Below are 21,712 nucleotides of genomic sequence, written 5' to 3' on the forward strand. Positions count from 1 at the left end.
AGCCCCTGCTTTAAAAAAGACAGTGAGCTTCTGGAAAAGGTTCAGAGAACGGCGACTAAGCTGGTTCCCGGAATAGCGAAGCTTCCGTATGAATCTCGACTGGCCAAGCTGAACCTTTTCCCGTTGTCATATCGCAGAACTAGAGGCGACTTGATTACAGTCTACAAATTGCTTAGTGATAAATTTGCACCTAACATGCCCTCATTTTTCTTGTCTTCCAAAACAGAGAATTTACGAGGACACTCCAAAAAAGTTCACAAGCCGAGAACAAATTACTTGTCAGCTGACTATCGACTTTCCCATCGAATCATCAACGAGTGGAATTCACTACCTCAGCACGTGGTTGAGGCTCCATCCGTCGACTCTTTCAAAAGAAAGTTGGATCAACTGAGAGACCACCATTGCCAGGACTAACATAGGCCATCGAGCCTCCTGTCCTTCCCAAACTGAAACTGAAACTGAGTAACACACCCACGGAAGGCAAATAGTGGGGGGGGGGAATAGCGCGGGATTTGGCCAAAGTTCAGTTTGTTTCTTGAATTTCCAACCACTTTGATGCAGGTAATTTCTTATGAAGATCTAATTCTTCGATCCTGGCTACTGTTCAGCACTTTTGGTTTATAGTGGTATAGTGATGTGTTTGTGCTCTTGTAGATTGACAAGTTACTTGTGATACCAACTTCAGTTTTTGACTGGTATTTAGTATATACGTTAGTTTTGATGCTTCAGTAGATGTCACTGCGTTTTAAGGTCCAAGGTTAATCATAGTTTTTTAGAACTGTTTCTTGATGACAGTGAACGCAGTTGTGTGGTCAAGATCTCAAATAGTTTCAGTCGAATTATTGTAGTAATGAGTTTTTACCCATATACTAAATGCACGTAAATTTTAATCATTTGCGCACGTATATATGCAAGTATCAATTTTCAAACAAAAGATTCGGTTCATATGTGTGTTCATTTAAAGGACAGTGCTTAAGGTTGCATCCAGTATGTTTTATAAAGCTAGTAAATAAAATAAAATGGAAAGACTGATTCTTTCGCGTAAATCTCATAGGTCAATACGTGAATCTGAAGTACTATGTAATTGGATGTTCATAGCTGACATCGAATGTACTAATGCATTCTAATTGACTTCTAAACTTCGAAATTCTAGCGCAACTAAAAGTTTACTCTTAAGATAAAAGGTATTTGATTTGTAGGTTATAATTAAGTTAATTATATCACATAGGCTTCTGTTAGTCATTTAACTTAAAGTTTGTTGGTTTTTGTTACGACAGGAAATTTGTATCTTCTGGGGACAGTCCGAACATAGTAAATATCAACTTTCATATGGCTAAGCAAAACTTGGGACTTCTAACCAAAACTTTTTTCTCTGTAGGTGAATATCAATCCTGACGTTAACCGCCTCACTTCAGTTTACGTACAAGACAACCTTGTTAGGGAGCCTGGTCGACTGAATTTAAAGTAGTTAGTACTGTCACTAAATTTTTATGTTCCATCTAAAGTGGATGGAAACGCGCATATGAATGCGTTAATACTTTAGTACGTTAATCGTTCCTAATGAAAAGCACAAATATAACCATAAATATTTGTCAAAATACCATTCCTGTTATTTGATTCCTTCATTAACTCAGTTACCATAGTGTTCTTGTTAGGGTTTGAGTCTATCGTATGATAAGGTATGTAAATAATTATTGGGGAAATATGGTGTGTATGGACTAGTCAATTGATACTTTGCTATCAGTCATGAGTGAGTCATGTTTAAGAACACGTTTGGACCACTAGTTTGTTATTTCGGCTGCTTTTTATGATGACCTTGTTTCCATTATCTCCAGATGGACTTAATGCGTTTTGCCAGAGTAATAGTCTTATCACTGTGTCATAATTTCAATATTTTCAGATTTAGTCGTTCACAGAGAATGGAATTAAGTTTCTGAGTATTTCCAAAAAGCTACAAAAGTGCTCTAATCAGATTAACAAGTTGGGATAGTCATGTAGTGATTAATTATTGCGCGATATTATCATTAAAATCGTCAAAGTGATTTTTTAAGACGCAGAAGAGAAAATCTTTTTATTCCTAAAACGACATCTTTTATGTTGGTCATTTTCGCTTGACAAACTCCTTTGCAAACATAATCTAACTTGTAACCGTACTTAATGTCGTTTCTATTGACATCTCATTTAAGTGCTTTAGTGAAACCTTTGATATGATCCATTATAATTCTCGAAAACGCTAAAACTTTCAATCAAAGATAATTGACCGTTGGTATGTGGTCGTTGGCCTCTCTTACCGTACTTGCATCAAGTTATATGAGTTAAAGCATTCTTAGAAGTCCCACCATAACAGAAAGTTCGATTGCAATGACATGTCTTAATATCTAAGCCGTATTGATTACTACTCGGTTTTAGCGACTGAGGCTCTACTTTGGTCAGTTAGAAGACAAATAACAACAAATTAGGGGCATTAATGTCAGTATCTTTTATTTTCTTACAGTTGTTAGCCATAGGACTACTTTTCCTCAATCACTTGATGTAATCACGGAGTCGCCGACTTTGGTCTCTTATCCTCTAATAAGTTCTGGGAAAAAAACAGTATCAACAAATTTCACTCAGAAGACATGACTTACAGTAAGGTGTTTCCTTTGGACAATCAGTATATGCCACGATGCTTCCTTATCACCGCCTCCAGCGGTAAGGCCTTTTGTAGTGCAAAGCCGACACACCGAAAATTTTCCTTAAAAAGACCTTGAGCGATCGACCTCAAGCAACTGTGCCCTGGGCTCTGCGGTCACGGTCCCAGGTCGCTAAGACCACCATCGATTCGAATTCTTCTTCAGGTCCCTTCCACGGTGTGAAAAATGGGCTAGTGACAGCCGCCCTCATACCTCTGTCTGCACCTGAGATCATCTCGTTGACGATGGACTTCTTCCCTCACCTTGATATTCTTCTAACTTCATCTAAATAGTGTGTGAATTCCATGTGGCTCATACTTTAAGATTTAATTTCAATTCGTTGGCCTATTAAGTGCTGTTATACTTAGCTTTTTGTAACTTAAAATGGTGCTATAGGGTTACCAGAATACAGTAGTTTGTAGTTGGTAAGTCACTCAACCTTCGGCATTCGTGTTGTAGGTCCAAACATCGTCTGCTTACACTGGTTTGAAAAGCTTGAGTAAAATCATTCCGTCTCACTCTAAAAGTTGTTGCTCAAAGTTGGGCGTACAAAACTGCTCTTAGTTACCAAGCTATATTAAATCAGGTTGAAATTGCAGCAATCGAAGTGGGATGGAGTTCGGGCTTGAAATTCAATGAATGAGGGCTATTGAGTTGAAAATCTACTATTGACATCCTGGCGACTCAGTAAACTTTGTTTAGGTATAGATGTTATCAAGTCATGTTGAGACTAAGTTAGTAATCACTTGTGTTTTGTTCTCTACAATCGACGTTGTGGTTTGCGGTTTACACACTTTCACCGATAACATTTTAGGTCCGAATTCATTTCTATTTACCCTAATACTATATTAGCAATAAAGCGTGATTCTAGATTACGGTTATACTTTATGGTTTAAAGTATGCCTATGGATTTGGTGCTTTTGTTTATAGGCTGCAAACAACTTCAGTGTGTTTGATAAGCAACTTCTAATTCACCTAATAAGTATTTTTATTGGAAGTGGAAGCAAAATATGCTGACTTTTTTGTGTATATTAATGGGACCAAAATTTTGTCCTTATTTTTAGCCACGACATTTGGACAAGTCAGACGAGTCATCTAACTTGTCGGACGATGATTATGTTCCTTATATACCAGTGAAGCAACGTAAACAACAGGAGGTAATGTGCTTCATCTTTCATTCAGTGTTATATTTGATAATAATCCTCAGTTTTAAGTGTTTGAGGAGACTACGAAAAGCTGAATATTCTTATGTTTGGATTACCATAGAAAGTAGTTGGTTTTTAAACTATATAAATAAATGTTTCACTGATTAGATTTGTGTGAGGGCTTGAATACTGCCCGGGTACCCAGATCAAAGGAGTTGATTTTCTTAGGGGGCCACACTCAGAGCCTTCGACTTAAAGGCTTAATCCACAAGGCAGTGAAGCAACGTAAGGAGATGTAATCCCATGGTAGCTGGTGACCAACAGTTATTTATACGCCATTTGTTCCTTTAAGATCCTGGAGCCCATTTACACCATTGATTTGGAACCAAGGTTTCCCAACTCCCCTAGATGAGTCCTCCATATCCACCATCCCGGTTAAAGCGCCAGGCATCCGCTTTCTGTCCTTTCATTTTCGTGAACAACAGTAAGTAGGACTTCCCTGGCAAAATGCCAAATAGTTGATATGCATTTGATCGTAATGTGAATCCTGAAAAGAAGTTAGTGTATCAATCGCTAACTCGACTGGTTATGTAAACATCAGATGGAACGAGTTATTACTTATATCTTAGGGTTGATGCTCAACTTCGGACTACCTCTCGGAAGTTGTTCTGCTTATTTTGTCTACGTCATAGTCACCTACTAAGCTTGGACCGTATTTGTGAAAGTTAGTGTGGGCTTTTTCTGTTAAAATGAAAAGTAAAACTGTCTAATATCAGATTCGGTATACAACTTCAAAATATGTTAGTTCTTGTTTCTATGGTTGATATCAAGTGTTCGTTTTGACTATATTTCTTACTGTAATATCATATCAGTCTATTTGACAAAGGGATCATCATGAATTAGTTTTTGTCGCAATAATTAGCTATCGGTTCATTCAATGTGATTTGAGATACAGTTAACATAAGCTTCTCAACCCGAGATAATTGGGATGAAATTCACTCCTCACCTGTTAAAAATGTACTTCTAGTGGTATCGGGTGGATAAACAATAAGCTGAAATCCAAACAAAATTGTTTGTTATTAAATATTTGTTGAGTGAATGTTCGGTCATTTAAATACATACATCAGTTCAATCCAATATCAGGTAATTTTGTTTGACTGCTTCTGTTTAGAAGTTTTACAGGTGACCAAAAGGCCGTTTCAAGCCCGAATAGTTACCATTTATAATAATTATTATTATAATGGCAAAAATAATAGTTGTTATACTCGCACTATTTAATACCATATCTTGATTATAGTGAATTCTCAGCACGAAGTTCGCGGGATTTCACAGATATTCCCGTTTTATGATCATTTAACTCGTAAATATTAAAAAAACTAACTGGCATTCATAGTCATAAATATTTATGATCAGGCTTGTACTCATGATATCTCATCATCAGATCGGTTTTTAATGTGAATCTTGCAGTAAGCACTCTCGTTTCTCCAAAAAAACCAGGAAGGGAATATACGAACTACTATTATGGTGCCCCTTGAGTTTGTCAGTGACTAGATTCGCGATAGGTTATGAACGTTTCATGAAAGCACGTGGGTACATGCGGTTAACTGACATAGTGAGTTTAAGAAATCCCAAAACAGGAAAATTTATAACAATAAACACATGTTTAGGAAAATATTGAGTCTAAAGTCTGAACAGACTGCCGCTTCGGTCACTTTTTCAGTTTTATGATACTTGGTTTGGTAGTGCCCAAATAAGATTTGATCTCTTTACCCTTTCGAAAATTATTGAGGAATTTGGGTAACCCATCAACTGATTACGAATTATTGTTTTGGTTTTGAATCACTTTTATCGTACCAGAACTAGGAAGATATTGCTGACTTGTTCAAATCGATGAAAATAAAATCTGGTTTAAACACCTACAACTCTGTCAAAACTACTGATCCATATATGCACTGTTGGACGTTTTTAGGTCCAGCCAGTATATTCATTAAAATGAGGCTCGTGTTGTATATAAACTAGACGAGCTCAGCGGTTTAAGGACTGATGGGTTTGAATTTCAAGCATTCGATCTCAGGTTCGAGTCTCATTTCACCCATTTAAATCCAAAAAACTGGGTAATATCACCCTTTGCATAAAATAGTGTTCTCCAGAGTTTGATCACTAAGTTATCAAAACGAACTGTTTGCTTATACCAGACGTATAAACGTAATTTTGTGTTAGTAATAAAGTTTCTGTACCACTAGTTTCATTAGTCATAAGTATTCGATTTCTCCCACTTTAGCTTACTTCACTGCAGCGTGTATTAGGTAATCTTGCGTACACTGAAGTGCCTGAGGAGGAACTAGACCAGGGTAATACAGCAGAACAAGTTGAAGATGATCCGGAGGGTATGACAAAAAAGTCATCTGATGACAAACATCATGGACCTAATGCCCAGGGTAGTTTATTTGATAGAATGTGGGAATTAAAGCGAAAAGCTGAAGGTATACTCGTCTGGAGTTTTTTGTTGACATAATTTAGAAAGGAAGGAAACGGAACGGGATAAAAAATTAAAGGAAGAAGCTAAGATTTTAGAAAGTGTTGCTGAAAAGACCGCTTTAAAAGGTGTTGCAGAATTAGCAAAAGGTATCCAGTATGATAAACCAATTCAAACCAGGTACAGTAGTAAAACAATAATAATTTTTATTTTAGCTGGGTACCACCTGTATATATCCGGGAGCAAAGTGAAGAGAAATCTGCAGAAATCCGCAAAAAGTTTCGAATTTTAACTGAAGGTGATGATGTACCTGCTCCTATTCGACATTTTAGTGAAATGTGTTTTCCAAAGGCTTTAATTGATTTACTAAAACTACGTGGAATAACAAAACCTACACCGATTCAAATGCAAGGTTTACCAGCTGTATTAAGTGGTCGAGATATGATTGGAATTGCATTCACCGGCTCCGGAAAAACAATGGTGTTCTCAATACCAGTTATATTATTTTCTATGGATCAAGAACAGAAAATTCCATTTATTCAAAATGAAGGACCTTATGGTTTAGTTTTAGGTCCATCTGTAAGTTAGATTAATTTCTGTTTGATATCATTTTTTGTTTTATTATATGGTTATGAGTTTTCAATTAGGTAGTTTTTATCTATCATTTTGTTTGTCACTAACTTTTTCTTTTAGATATAGGTAATAATAGGGACCTAGATTTCGAATATTTCTTTAGCAAACATATGCGCTATAATATATTAGTCTACCTCGTTAATTTGCTATTTACATAATCGTGCAGTGTTATGCGTTTGTGCATTATTTCGACTTTTTATTTCTTTGAGCAAGAATATCGATCGGATGTCTAGGATGATAATCTTCTTAAATCAGAAGCAAAGGTATACAACTCATACATTTATATTGCGCAGTTCATCTCAATGAGTATTTTTAATCATGTGTCTTTCGTTCTACAGATGATATCATGATTATCTAAGTTTGATCATTATCCTTCAACGTGGAATTCCATTAGGGCTTTTCACATAGCTAATTTGTGATGAGACATTATGTGACGAACAGTAGCTCGTGTTTGAAAATTTATCTAAATTATTTTCTAATGTGCCTTAAATCCATGATGCTTTCTGTCATCCGCCGTAGTGGATTTGCGGGCTTTATTGTTTATTGTTAATTCATTGGAGGTTGTCAGTAAGTAACTACGAGTCCAGAGAGGGATTGTTCTTCAGTCAGATAACTCAACAACACCTCTAACAGTAGTACTAAAGACTTGGTTTGACAGTGGTTAGTTTCATATTGCTTGAGCACGTTTCACATACAAATTAATATTGTAGTGTTAAACAAAATCGTAAAAAATCCCATGCGCTCTTTGATGACTATCTTCTAAAAACTTCCTAAACTTCCAGAGTTAATAAAAATAACGTAGGGACTATTACAGATGTACATCAGTTCAATTCGCCACATATCAACACATTTAAATGAAATCAGCGAGCTGCTTAGCAAACGGAGTCGAAGTGATAATGTCTGTGATCGTAAAGAATACGATTTGAAGAGAAGAAACGGATTATCCGGATAAAAATTAAACAAGACTGTATGGTTACTAGCTCAACTGATTTATTATGTGTGTAGGGGATGCCTTTTATTTAAAGGAGGTTTGTAATAAATCGAAAAGGAATTCCGAACATTGGTTTTGTGCTATTTAGTAGTTATCAGGAAGGTAAAAGGTTCCCTAAGAAAACCACCTGCTTCGGCCTAGGCACCCGGGTAGTATCACAGCCCACACAAAAAAAGTGGTGAACTGTCTATTTATGGAAAATATTCTTCTTGCTCCGAATAACAATCAAATGACTCACATTATTACTATTATTATTATTATTATTATTATTTATTATTATTATTATTATTATTATTTATTGTCTACTAAAATTGTGTTAAATAGTTCTTTATTTTTTGTAATAAATCTCCAATGAATTATTAGTGAGTGATCTTTGTAAGTAATAAATAATATTATTTCTTCTATACTAGCGTGAATTAGCTCGACAAACACATGAAGTAATCTGTAGCCTTATTGATGGTTTAGTCAAAGCTGGTTTCCCGTCTATTCGTTGTTGCTTATGTATTGGTGGCATGGCTGTTAAAGAACAAGCAGATATTGTTAAAAGATCTGGTGTTCATATTTTAGTTGCTACACCAGGTCGTTTAATAGATTTACTTCAACGTAAAATGATTAATTTAGAAGTATGTCGTTATCTTGTTTTGGATGAAGCTGACAGAATGATTGATATGGGTTTTGAAGAAGAAGTCCGAACTATATTCTCCTATTTTAAGGTAAGAAATTAAATTTTTTCATTCATCAATATATATATATATATATATAATTATTGCATAGACATTATGTAGATTGAAATTAACTGAATCAAGAGTATATTAGTTACGTTCCACAACATCCAATTAAGATATACACGCTTTTTGTGAGCTTGCCAACTAGTGGTGTGAACGAGAAAACTGGGAAACAACTAGAAATCTTTTATGTGTATACATTTGTCTGCTTGACCTGCATAAGGCCATGTAGGTTCATTAAGTGGATAATCGACTTATTTCAACAGCTTTTTTTATTGAAGAAATAAATTAAATTAAATTTTTAGCATCTACGTAAACTTTCTGCACGATAATATTTTACTGATTGAAATGCAATGTAACAATTAACTAATTGTTTTGTACTCATATTATATTGAATGCCATTATTCAGGGACAACGTCAAACACTTTTGTTCTCTGCTACTATGCCGAAAAAAATACAAAATTTCGCTAAATCAGCCTTGGTGAAACCCGTCACTGTTAATGTTGGTCGAGCTGGAGCAGCTAGTATGAATGTCACTCAGGAAGTAGAATATGTGAAACATGAAGCGAAAATTCCTCATTTACTTGATGCTTTACAAAAAACTCCACCTCCTGTAAGCTTTCTCCTCTTATTTTGATATATATATTACTGGTTAGTATTTCTAAGTGTTACCTTATTTATCAAAGAGGTTTATTTTTTAAATTACATTTGTTAAAATTCTGTATAAGTACTCCACTAAAGCAAGGGCAATAAACTCAAATTTATACAAAAATAAGGTAAAGAATAAGCAAACATATTTTGTCAACTTTTAAGGCACATTTTTAAGTGTTTATATCAGCGTTTTTGTACTGTCGCCACTGCAAACTGATCCCTGTCCTCGTTTTGATATATAATATAAATCTTTGTAACTTTTCAAACCACGGTGGTCTGTTCACTTTATTCTGAATCGCTTTTTTTGTTCCTATTTATGTGTGCACAAACATTTACCTATCTTGTTTAAAATTTGTCTTTAAAAATATTCTATTCGTAACTAAAATAAAATAACAGACCCTATCCACCTGTCAAAGATAAGTAAGTACTGGTTGTTACGCTTCATCTATTGTTAGTTCAAAATTACACTAGGGATTTTTATAACTAAGATAACAAAAAGTATATTCAGTCTTACTATCTAATAAATAAACATTTCGCCTAGTTGTTAAGCATATGAATGTACAATGTGAATTCTTTTCTCATAATTTGTCAGTTGTTTACAGTGTACAACTTGAGTATTTATTTGTCTCACTGTAATGGGGCATATAATTTAAAATTACATCTGAATCGCCACTGGTTTTTTATTTTGAGCTATGTCTGGTAGAGTATCTGAAGTCATTGAGTTGGATGAATTTTAAAATCACAACCAGGTAGTCGTGATAATCTGACAGATAGCAATCTATTATAGTTATCTTCTGTACCATGCTGCCATGTCATGCACAAACTCAACCCATCTCCATTTTTACTATTCATTTCGAGAGTCGTTAAATAGTATGCCATATGGAAGCCAATAAAACCTAAAGGTCTTGGGTATAACTCACAACGAGTTTGACTATGCATATAATATGTCCAAATGTTCTTGGATAAGATGTATCTCAACTTTCTAGAAGTTAGTTACTTCCATTGGTTCATAAAGTTATAAAAATTTTCTAATTTCATCAAAATTTTGATTTATTTATAAAAAAATTGTTGTTTGTTTTGGTTATTTAGTTTTCAGTATAATTCATAATTTTTCTTGCTTTAATTCGCTTGCTTTTAATTGGGAAGCTTGGCTAACATTGTTTTCAATGAACTAGGAGCTCATCCAATAACATATTGATTGATATCATTAGTGAATGAAATATTCTTACTTAATGTTTACAATTCATTGCTAGTTTTTGATACAAAAATATATTTCTATATTTTATTTCAGTTTTAAAATTTTATCAAGTAATTTTTTCAAAATTTAAAACAGGTTATTATATTTGCTGAGCGTAAACAAGATGTGGATGCTATACATGAATATCTTCTTTTGAAAGGTGTTGAAGCAGTTAGTATTCATGGTGGAAAAGATCAAGATGAACGTGTATCAGCTGTTACAGAATTTAGAGCTCATCATCGTGATGTCTTAGTTGCTACAGATGTGGCTAGTAAAGGTTTGGATTTTCCAGAAATTAATCACGTGATCAACTATGATATGCCTGAAGATATTGAAAATTATGGTTAGTTTAATATTGATAATAATTTGATGAAATTACTTTCTAAGTAAAAGTTGAACTTAGTAGGTCATTGGGTAATACGCTGGGCATTTGAAGTGAAAGGTTACTGGATCCGAGTCTTGGAATAAATATCGACTCTAGGATGTGCTGATATCGAACAAGACGATAAGTTAAAGGATTGTTTGTTGAGGGAAATTACAAAGCGTTTATATAATACATATGCATAGCCTTCGATCATACATTTGCATCTTGCGGTGTGCTCTGCAATCTAGTTAGTTCTAAACTGTCTTCTCGTGTGGTTATCAATTGTCCTGCTTATGCTGTGCTTTTGATGTACCGAGACTGTTTTTCGTCTTACGGCTGTGACAACTTCGGCTCCACGTTCCGGCTCATGCTATTCATAAGCAATTTTATCCACCACAATTGTAAGTACCTCTATCTGACGAGTTCCAACTATGACAGAAAACACATCCTGAATTCCTCTACTGATCAATGTCCTTCTTTACCTAAGATACTTATGACTCAATGGTAATATTGAGGCAATCTGCTCAGGAAACACATGTTCCAAAAGAGACTGATCAAAATTCAATCCCTAACATCAACAGCGGGAAGATTCAAAAGTTTACTAACAAAATAACTACCATAGATAAACTCTTTATATGAAGTTAACAGTAATTATTACTAACATGTTTATTCATAATTAAATACTTGGTTTTCCTTAGACAAAGTTATGCAGCATGCATAATGTAAATACAATTGGACACTGTCGTTGTTTATACTAGGAATTTATATTTTGTAAATACTAACAAGATACTCACTTGAGTGATTTATTTACAACATGTTTGTTACAATGCTTACTTTTTGAAGTGATGAAAATATTAGGGATATGAAAGAAATTCCTCATATGCACCAAGACACGCAATAAACCATCTATAATAATCATCTGCTTTCACAGCATCATAAATCCATTATGTCAAGTAACTGATCACTCTTAATCTTCTTTCTATTCATTATTTCTTCCTTCCCTATTGAGTCTTTAACGTTAAAGTTGACATTGAATGCTGATAAGTCATGATGTTTTGATCATTGATAAATTTTTTGCTTCCGAAATATAGGTGCGATATAGTGTGGTGAGTAGTGGTGGCTTAATGGCTAAAGCAATTGACATTCAGTTACTGGCTTTTCAGTTCAAACCCTTGTCAACCTACTTCTCTATTGTCGGCCTAGTAGTATTGCTTACTGTAAATAAAAGTAATTTGTCTAAAAGCCAAGTACATGAAACTGAACTCGGAAACAGAGTTGGATTGAATTTCTTATTAAAATCTAGATTTATGACTATCTAATCCTTCACATTTTATATGGCTCATTACTAATTAACAGTTGTTATGATGCTTATTAGGAGGATACCATAACTTGTTTTACAGCTAAATAAATGATTTATCTACTGGTATCTCAGTTCTTACTCCCTAGTCATCAATAATTCACTGAACAGATCAGTGGAAGTTACATGTTTCTTCGATATTTTTGTATTCATGATATATTTGCTCATGGTTATAAAAGCAGGTTGGTTAATGAAAACACATATATCATGAAGTCTAATTTTCTTGGCAATTTCAAAAATTTATAATAATTGTACGTAGTACTAGAAACTAGTGTCAGTCTTAAAAGTATAATTAGTCGACTAATTTTTGTGTTGTTTTCTCTTGTTCATTTTAGTACATCGCATCGGTCGTACTGGTCGTGGTCATCAACGTGGGTTGGCCACAACATTTATCAACAAATCAGTGGATGAATCCACTTTATTAGATTTAAAGCATTTACTCATAGAGGCTAATCAACCTGTGCCAGAATTTCTTGTTGAATTGGCATCAGCTACTGAAGTTGAACTTGAAATGGGTGGTGAAGTTGGCTGTGCATATTGTGGTGGTTTAGGTCATCGTATAACACATTGTCCAAAATTAGAAGCAATGCAGAATAAAGCTGCTATTAATCTGGGTCGTAAAGATTTCTTGTCTTCTGCAGATTATTAACAAATTATCATTATTATCATTATCATCTGATAAGCTGAATACAGCCAAACATTTGATAGTTACTGTAAATAATTCATAAATTTAATTTGTAAATAAAATCTTCAATTGACGTTCATGCTTTTTCTTTTTCCTTGTCTTGGTTCAAAAGCTTAAATTTCATATTTGTTTTTCTTCAAAATCATGAAAGAAATTGTCTCAAGTTTACTATACTGTTATATTACTGCATATACTATATTTAATCATATCTAAATACTGTGATTCACAAATGAAAGTTCATTTTTGGTCTGTAAATTGTCAGAATATTTTCTTTGTAAATATTTTCTCGGTTCACATTTAGTTGTACTGTATACACGTTTTTTTTACTACTTAGAAACCAATAGTTCTAAAATAAATCGAATGAACTTCGATCTGAGAAGAAGGGATTTACTGATTTAGTCACCATACTTTACTGAATTCTTTACTTTCCCTTGGCAAGTAAGTTCTTCATTAATTTATTCGAAATGTATTACAGGAAAATATAATCTCTCAGATTAACTCCATCTATTCACTACACTTTCGATGCTAAATTCTTAGATATTGTGAAAATCGGTATTTGTAACAATTACATACTTCTAATTATCAAACTTTCCGTTATAAAGAAACCTGTAGATTTGTTTGCTACAAAAATAGGATCGTGTATAGTTCACAACTTTTGCTCAATTCTATCCTCCGTCCCATTAGTTTCAAAAGTTAAGAGAGTAAATATACTTTATTTCTCTGTTCATTTCAGCCAGTGTATAGAGTTCACTTTCACATATCTTCCTAATAATTTTCCGATATATATGTGTGTGTTTCCCAATCACTGGATACACATATTTCTCCTCCAGAGAATAACCTATTAGTCATTCGTTTAGGTTGATGAGGTTGATTTTATATCTATAATAATTATTACTCGCAAATCCTTTCAGTCCTTGGTAATTTAGGAGTAATGGTATTGATGTATTGTATATAATCCCCTGAATACAGTATCACTACTTATTCTGATCAAGAAACTTTTTCTTAAAAAGTAATAGTATAAGTCGTTTGGGCTTAAATTGGAAGAATTAATTAATATAATTCTTATATTGGAAATCAATAACTAAATAATCCAGTTGCTTGATGTTGTTTCCGTATAAATGTCTGGTCAAAGCTCATCAATTATAAATAAATAATAGTTTGTTTTATCCTCAGAAAATGCTTTTTTACATTTGATAGAGATGTAATCTGTATTAAAAACGGGGTAGGACGTATTATTTCATTTATATCAATGTATTACTGAAAAGTTAGCCATGTATTATGTTATCATCTAATGAATTATAAATTCTGCATTGAGTCCCAGTTTCAATCCTGAAACTTAATTTTGAAACTGGATGAACTGTACAACTAAATAATTTGTGAAAATTCGATAAATTAGAAAACACATTGTTTTTCACACGTCGAGCAAGCTGATAACCAGAGGGAAATGGTAGGTTGCTTGAATCTTAATGTCCATTAGCTTTACTTGGATAATCGTAACTTGTGTGGCTAGTTAGAATTAATAATAAATGGTTACTGATGATACTAATATATCGAGATTAGTAAGTTTATTTTGAAAGGGGTGATGTGTACACTGAACAAGAACATTTCGTTTCTTTACAGTTTACAGAACTTTTTGGATGACTATATGTAAATAGTTCCGGTTTTCTGTTTGTTTATTTTTTAAAATTAAAGCCAATCCATAATGCAAAAATGTATTAATGTTACTACCATAATAATATAATAATAATAATAATAATAATAATAATAATAGTAATTACAATAACAATAGTTCATTAAAAATCCTTATTGCTTAGCTTTACTTTTAACAAAAATAGTACTGACAATAAGATTGTTTTGGGAGTAGCAGTTAAAATTAAGGTGGAATGAAACATGGTTCACCAATATCATGTATATCTATCTACTTAAAAATAAAAATTGTGTACTGTTATGGAGAACTGTAAACAGAACCGAGTACCAGAGTTTTCTCCCAGTGTATTATGTTTTATTTTGAACTCGTTTTAGATATCTTGTTATAGTGATCCTTTTTGAGAAATACACAGCCAAAATAAGTAGTATTAGCAGTAGTAGTAAGCAAATAACCAGAAGAATTATTGAAATCGGATGTACTATATTGGAGAAAAAAGCATAGAGCAATTTGAAAGATAACATAGGGTATTTTGTAATAATAATAATAATAATGATTGGTATCAAATGTGCTATATTTTAAATTTCATAAATGTATCAAGATTTATTTGATGATATTTTTGATACGCGTTTTTAATGCAATCGCTCAATGAAATAGAAAATGGAAGGAACTTGTGATTTCTTTGTTTAGTTTTACTCAACCACTTGGGTTCAATTCCCGTTAGTTCGATGAATGGGCACGATATGAATCATGACGAGATAAAACTCCAGTCTCATGCCTCCTGTTTTTTATTTGTTTTGATATGTTTCGTGAAAGTAAGTTGTGATTGATTACTTAGCGAAGGTACATACCCACCCTGTACTTAGTAATATATTTATCTGTATTTTAACTTTGATCTCTCTTCTGAGTTGCACTTAATGTTGGCTGCTTGCATTCAAGTTAATAAAACTTGGCCGGAATAGTGTATCATGTAGCATAACCTAGTGACGTAATAATATGGTGTTTTACTAAGTATCGTAATCTAGTTTGCCCAGTTTGTTATTCGGTGTCGTGTTACTGCATTATCACCAACTAGTAAGTTTCATTTGTATGTTAACTGTTTAGTGGAGCTTAGTAATTAACACATTTCCGGTTTCAAAAGGTTTCATTTGGCCAATATTTAAAAACCATTAACTAGTAGGCATATAATTTAGTATATTCAAGGATTACACTTTTATATGATATTATAGCTGCTTTTAGGGTTGAGCTCAGATATCCTTTCGTTTTTATAAAAAGCTCGTTAATAACTTACATGTACAATACTCTGAACGACTATATCCTCCTACTTTTTTCCATCCAAATCTGCATGCGCAACTGATTCCATTCATCGTATTTACGCAATATGAATACGATGGGCAAATCGATTGACAATCCTCACATGTTCTTCTCACTGTATTAGCTGGAATGCGAATGGTAAAGAATTAGCCAGATGCATATGCATTGCTTAGGAATAACCAAAAAAGAAATACGCTATGTTTGATAATGATTCCAAAGTTTAGTATAGTGACCTAAATCATATTATTCTTCAGAAAATATAAACTGAGTGAAATAATCATAATATTTTGTATTCCTATCAATTTCACTAACAACAGGCCTACTGTTACTGTATTCCACATAAGATCAAATTTGTAGAGGCTAATTTCCTCTATATCTGACTCCAATAAATTGTATCCCGTTAACTGAATATTTAATGCAGGCTAAATCTCCTAGTAGAATCATGGATTTACTCGAGATTATTCAAACGCCCGAACATCAGTTATAGAGATAGTTTATTATACACATAGTTCCCTTTATCATTTTGAAAAGAGAAAGAACAAACATTCTAGCAGAATAGCATGAATTCATTTTTATTTCGTTGGTTCTCGTCAGCTGCTTACAACCTGTGATATTTAAAATCAATTAATGGGTTTAAATTACTTACATGAAAGAGTTTGATTGGAAGTTATACTGAAGACATATTCGTATAGTATAGTATAGCAAGGGTGTAAATAAATTTAATAGACTGAATATTGTAAATATATACCTTATGTGATGAAAGAACGTTGTGACAACAGTTCAAACGGCTAGTTTATTGTTAAAAATTGGTAAAATCCGTAAGCACACAGGGAAACCAAGAGTGTGTGTGTGCCTATATGGCTGTTAAAAATCCATATGTATTTATGAGTCATAATCAAGTGTGGATAAATTATTAGATGTCTATGTATTGCAACCGATGGGAGAATAGATTAAAGTTGATGTGCAGACATGTGCTCAATCAGACTCACACAGAAATTTACATAGTGGATTAAGTGTCTAAATTACAGTGAGCAGATAAATAGTACAGCAGTGGAATGGGCTTAATACAAAATAAATGCGTAAGTTTGCATGTTTCCAAAACAACCAATTAAAACACTACAAAGCCAAATACCATGGTTGAATGAACTATTTTGCTGATTTGAATATTTAAATGAAATACGAGAGCAGAGTGCATTAATGATTCAAACACATAATTCGGACGTTCTTGATATAAAGCTAAATAGCAGATTTCTGATTAATGGACCACGATTTATGGAATTCAAATCATAAAGTTATTTCTAATTATTCTTACATAGCGTTTTAACGCTACACTAATAATGGTATGTTTATGTGGGTTCATATAGAGGCGGATAACTCATCTATTGAAAGATTTTGTGAAAATATTTAAAATCAACTAACTTTATCCCTACAGAAAAAAAATGTTGTGACATTTATTTACATCAAAATGTTTCATTAAATGGCGAAGTTCTTTTCAGTTTCTCATTATTATACAATTAATTCTTATTAATAAGTTGTTTGAAGTGCTATTCAACGATTAATGTGTTACATTTTGTTATGCTTTATTTGATTAGTTAGTTAGTATTGTGGTGAACGAGAACACAAGTGGGGACAATCGAATGTATTTGAATATAAAATTACAGAACATCTTAGTAAAATCTGAGAACCATACAGTATTTAATTGATTTGCAAAATGTCAATCAGTCGTCTCAGACTTCATAATAATTTTTTTATTTCCCAACTAATCATTCTCTGTTCTTGTTCTCTTTCCTTTCATCTTCTTAACCTTCTGCCACCAGACATTTCACTTTTGATTAATGACACATACTACTTATATCTGTCGACATCAGTAGCACAACAAAGTATGTTCCCTGATTTGCATCGATTCTTCAACTGATTACTATCAAAAGTAAGAATTATTTTCAAGCTGTACAAATCCCTACAAACTATTAGTTTATGTTAATTGACTGAAGAGAATGAGCAACCAAGAAAAAACAATTGATTCCTTATAAAAACCTATAGCATTTATTTTTTCCACTAATATTTTGTATGTATGTTATTTTATTAAAAGAAAACTTGTTCCACTGGGGAACGATATTATCTTCCATTATCAGTTCATTCGAGGGCTTAAATTAATAATTCAGTCGTGTGAGCAGCAATTGTTTGGCCACAGTACATCTCATAGTATATCATCTATTGACCAGTATTGTTTTCTTTCATTTTAACAATCGGAAATTTGTTCCAAAAAAAATTCAACTCTATGAAATAAATCAATTAAAACAGATAAAATAAATAATATTTTGGTAAACTAATGAACATTCAGTTAAATAATAACTTACAAATGATTTTAATATAAGCTTTACTGAAGTTTTTTCCATTAATATGAAATTTGTTGTTTTGTTTCAATGTTCCAAGTAGAGTTCCATCAGATAGTTGTGTTGCTTTAATTGAATCATAAACTATATCGGTCACAGCAAACATGGTTTCTTGATCTGATGGAATAAATTGAACAACACTACAATGAGGCCTTTCATAACTTGGCATTTCCCCGGTTGTTACTTGTTCCATAATCTGATTTATTTAAAGCGAATAAACAAAGAAAATGTAATAATAATAATAATAATAATAATAATAATAATAATAATATATATATATATATATATATATATATCTTCAGTTCTATTTAAGTATAATATAATAGTCAATTAGACTTGTAATCTAAAATAATTGAGAAATATCAAAAATATTTATTTAAAATTCTGTATTAAAAGTTATTAGAAAGTCCAAAGGATACAAGACTCAATTAATCGTTTCAAAGAAATCAAGCTAATATTACCCTTTTATCGTATGTTCTTATTCAGAAGTTTTGTTATTATCTACGGTCATAATTATGATTATATTTTAATAGTTACTACTGTAGAAATTACTTCTTAGTCATATTTTCGCTACCGATTGCTTATGTCTGTCATTTAATCAAGTTTTCTGGTTGCGGACTAAGGTTTGTATAACTCATTGCTAACTTCTCTTACTGTGAAACAACTCAAGGATGTGTTTTTGAATTATACAGGAAAAAATAATTAACACTAAACCTAGGTTAATAGTGCTTCTTGTAAATTGTTTGCAGTCATCTGAAGTCAGACAATTCGATGTGATCTCTGGTCACTTAGAATATAAACCATGTTTCAACGTAACAATCAACAGAGTTCGAGGGTTAGGCAATACAATATTGATTGTTGTTCCGTAATCAATCAGTATGAAATTCTTTTCACTGTATATGTGGCAATGAAAGTAAAATTATAGTGTTTTGTTGTTCACTAATAAAAATAGATTTAATTGGTGTTAAATTATTTACTTGAAACTAATGACTTAAATGTGGAAGCGTTAATGCTTTATTGGTGAAAAATAAGGTTATACGATATCCGTACAGTTGTCGATTCGTTGAGACAGTATATGAAAGTAAATATATATAGAACTACCAAGGAAATACCATAACTTATCTATGTTAGAGAATTCCATGTTGACAACGATTAAAAATTGAAAAAGCCATAGAACTAATTTCATTCAAAATGTTTCCACATAGATGAACTGTATCTCAACTTTGAGAGTAGAGAGTTCTCAACAGTGATTTTTCTGGTTTAAAATTATCTTTGTATAAACTGTGTACAACTAGTCATTTAACTATGTTTTTGAATTTAATTTTTGTATAGATAGGTTTAAGGTTATAAAATATTATCGTTATAAATTCGGTAGATATCTACGTTAATCATTGGAATAATTTCCCATTGAGCAATCAATAGTTATCTATTGAGATAATATCCATTCGAAAGATTATATATTTAGTTGTAATTAATGGTTCGCTGATATTGGAAAATATTATAGGTAAGTGATTATAATATCTAACATCAAAGTAAAGGTGACCCGTAAAAAGTAGTGTCAAACTTTTCTTACAAATTGATAATAAGTATTGGCATAAATTTAGAATTTCTAAGATTATTAATTGATAAATTATATTAAAAATGAATCATAATTGTGTTTTTTTTCCAGTCTTGTAACTTACAAATTTACAACATCTCTTTGCAAAATATTCATATCTTTGATTTTCTGCAATTTCATTAAATTTCTTTACTGATAAAGGTTCCATTTGATCGTCTGACATTTCTGCTAGTATCCCGAAATGAGTGAATACTAGAAAATTTGAGAAAAATGGGATTCTTTATTAACCATAATACAGTTCATTTTTTCTCGAAACAACAAGCACATAATTCATTAAAAGGGTTAATATCTCTCATACTCTTGATCATTTAACGAGTGATTGACTACATAATATTTGTGTTATGTCCCGATAAGCATAATGAATGATAACTTTTGGGATCCATCTATAGACCGATACTATGCGTATATTTTTATCGTATAATTGTTAAATAACTAAACTATTCATATTCATGTCCTATTATTAGGAGCTTTATTTTGACCTATGAATTATTATTATTATACGATTTACCATTCTTGAATTATGCCCTGTCTATTAATTAATACCTCCCTCATTCTTAGTCACTCTTGGCCAAATCTTGTACAAATGTTGTTTCCTATTTTATGGTACTATGTGGTCTGTCTGGTTGGTATATAAACCCAGTATGCTTGAAATAAATGGTTCATATTGCAGAGGCTGGGATTGGTGTTCTGGGCTTAACTGGCTGGGGTAGGCGGAAAGCAGGGTCAATCAGGACTCTAGACTGCTCGCATGTGTTTTATGCGTCATTGGACCGATTGATAATTCACTGCTCTCTAATTGGCGGTATCGTTACGTTATACATTAACAGGGCACTCAGGCCACAAGTTATAACAATTTGTTTGTTACGTAAAACTATAGAAACTATTCCTTCTAAACTGAATGGTGTCAATAGATAAAAATTTTCTTAAAGTATTGTAATCAAGCAAAAAGCAAGGAGATTTTGGTTAACACTGCTTTTTTATTTGATATCTAGTGATCTTATTTCAAATCGATTATTATTATTTATTTTCAATACTTTAACCTTTGGTTAGGTGATAGTACAGAGATTAGTCCGATTAAAAGAAAGTTTTAAATTTAGATCTAAGTCAGATTTAGGACACCAATCAAAACAAAAATGCAATCAACAACTTCAATTTAGTTTGTGACATACTATTGGTGCCTAATCATGGAGCTGGATCCAGAATCTTCAGGTCATGGAGTGAGCAGTTCATGTTTAAATTACTTACTTACTTACTTATGCCTGTTACTCCCAATGGAACATAGGCCGCTGACCAGCATTCTCCAACCCACTCTGTCCTGGGCCTTCTTTTCTAGTTCCATCCAATTCTTGTTCATTTGTCTCATGTCTATTTCCATTTCCCGGCGTAGTGTGTTCTTTGGTCTTCCTCTTTTCCTTTGGCCTTGAGGATTCCATGTGAGGGCTTGTCTTGTGACACAGTTGGGTGCTTTCCTCAATGTGTGTCCTATCCACTTCCAGCGCTTCTTCCTGATTTCCTCCTCCGCTGGGATCTGGTTTGTTCTCTCCCACAGTTGGTTGTTGCTAATAGTGTCCGGCCAACGGATCCGAAGTATTTTGCGTAGACAACTGTTAATAAACACCTGTATCGTCTTGATGATGGCTTTCGTAGTTCTCCAGGTTTCTGCCCCATTTGTATTGAAAATCCTGACCTTGGTATTGGTTGACAGTTGCTTTGAGTTCCAGATATTCTTCAGTTGTAAATATGCTGCTCTTGCTTTGCCGATCCGCGCCTTCACATCTGCATCAGATCCACCGTGTTAATCGATGA

At 32.9% G+C, this 21,712-nt stretch overlaps 2 protein-coding genes across 4 annotated transcripts in view; one reads left to right on the forward strand and one right to left on the reverse strand.

Annotated features, from left to right (window-relative positions):
• The first annotated feature begins 301 nt into the window (after positions 1 to 301).
• Positions 302 to 17,719, forward strand: MS3_00005458 (uncharacterized protein). 2 transcript variants are annotated; one of them, XM_051213530.1, is made up of 11 exons: positions 302 to 561; positions 3,737 to 3,829; positions 3,880 to 3,941; positions 3,986 to 6,473; positions 6,509 to 6,872; positions 8,328 to 8,630; positions 9,052 to 9,255; positions 10,627 to 10,873; positions 12,587 to 13,374; positions 15,272 to 15,396; positions 17,488 to 17,719. In XM_051213530.1, exons 5-9 carry the CDS (start codon positions 6,630 to 6,632, stop codon positions 12,898 to 12,900), a joined length of 1,311 nt encoding a protein of 436 aa, XP_051069518.1. In that variant the 5' UTR covers positions 302 to 561; positions 3,737 to 3,829; positions 3,880 to 3,941; positions 3,986 to 6,473; positions 6,509 to 6,629; the 3' UTR covers positions 12,901 to 13,374; positions 15,272 to 15,396; positions 17,488 to 17,719. The 2 variants fall into 2 exon arrangements, with proteins under 2 accessions (XP_051069518.1, XP_051069519.1); XM_051213531.1 differs by lacking the exon at positions 3,880 to 3,941 and having other exon boundaries at positions 6,099 to 6,300; positions 6,338 to 6,473.
• A1CF_1 (APOB1 complementation factor) overlaps positions 14,745 to 21,712 on the reverse strand; it is a 57,470-nt gene continuing 50,502 nt past the window's right edge. Inside the window, exons 4-7 of one of the 2 annotated variants that reach the window (XM_051213532.1) lie at positions 19,971 to 20,098; positions 18,253 to 18,484; positions 15,873 to 16,019; positions 14,745 to 15,062 (exon numbers count right to left, since the gene is read on the reverse strand). In XM_051213532.1, the coding sequence (XP_051069520.1) occupies positions 14,932 to 15,062; positions 15,873 to 16,019; positions 18,253 to 18,484; positions 19,971 to 20,098 (638 nt within the window). In that variant the 3' untranslated portion in view covers positions 14,745 to 14,931. Of the gene's footprint in view, positions 15,063 to 15,872; positions 16,020 to 18,252; positions 18,485 to 18,592; positions 18,632 to 19,970; positions 20,099 to 21,712 lie in introns of those variants that run through there. The other variant, XM_051213533.1, reaches the window with a different exon arrangement.

The sequence above is a fragment of the Schistosoma haematobium genome, chromosome 3 (assembly GCF_000699445.3).
Source record: "Schistosoma haematobium chromosome 3, whole genome shotgun sequence".
NCBI classification, from domain to species: domain Eukaryota; kingdom Metazoa; phylum Platyhelminthes; class Trematoda; order Strigeidida; family Schistosomatidae; genus Schistosoma; species Schistosoma haematobium.

Coding starts and splice junctions, on each gene's coding strand:
- MS3_00005458 (XM_051213531.1), top strand. Junction 6,474..6,508: donor GATAAACCAATTCAAACCAG/GTACAGTAGTAA, acceptor TTTTTATTTTAG/CTGGGTACCACCTGTATATA. Junction 10,874..12,586: donor TGAAGATATTGAAAATTATG/GTTAGTTTAATA, acceptor TGTTCATTTTAG/TACATCGCATCGGTCGTACT.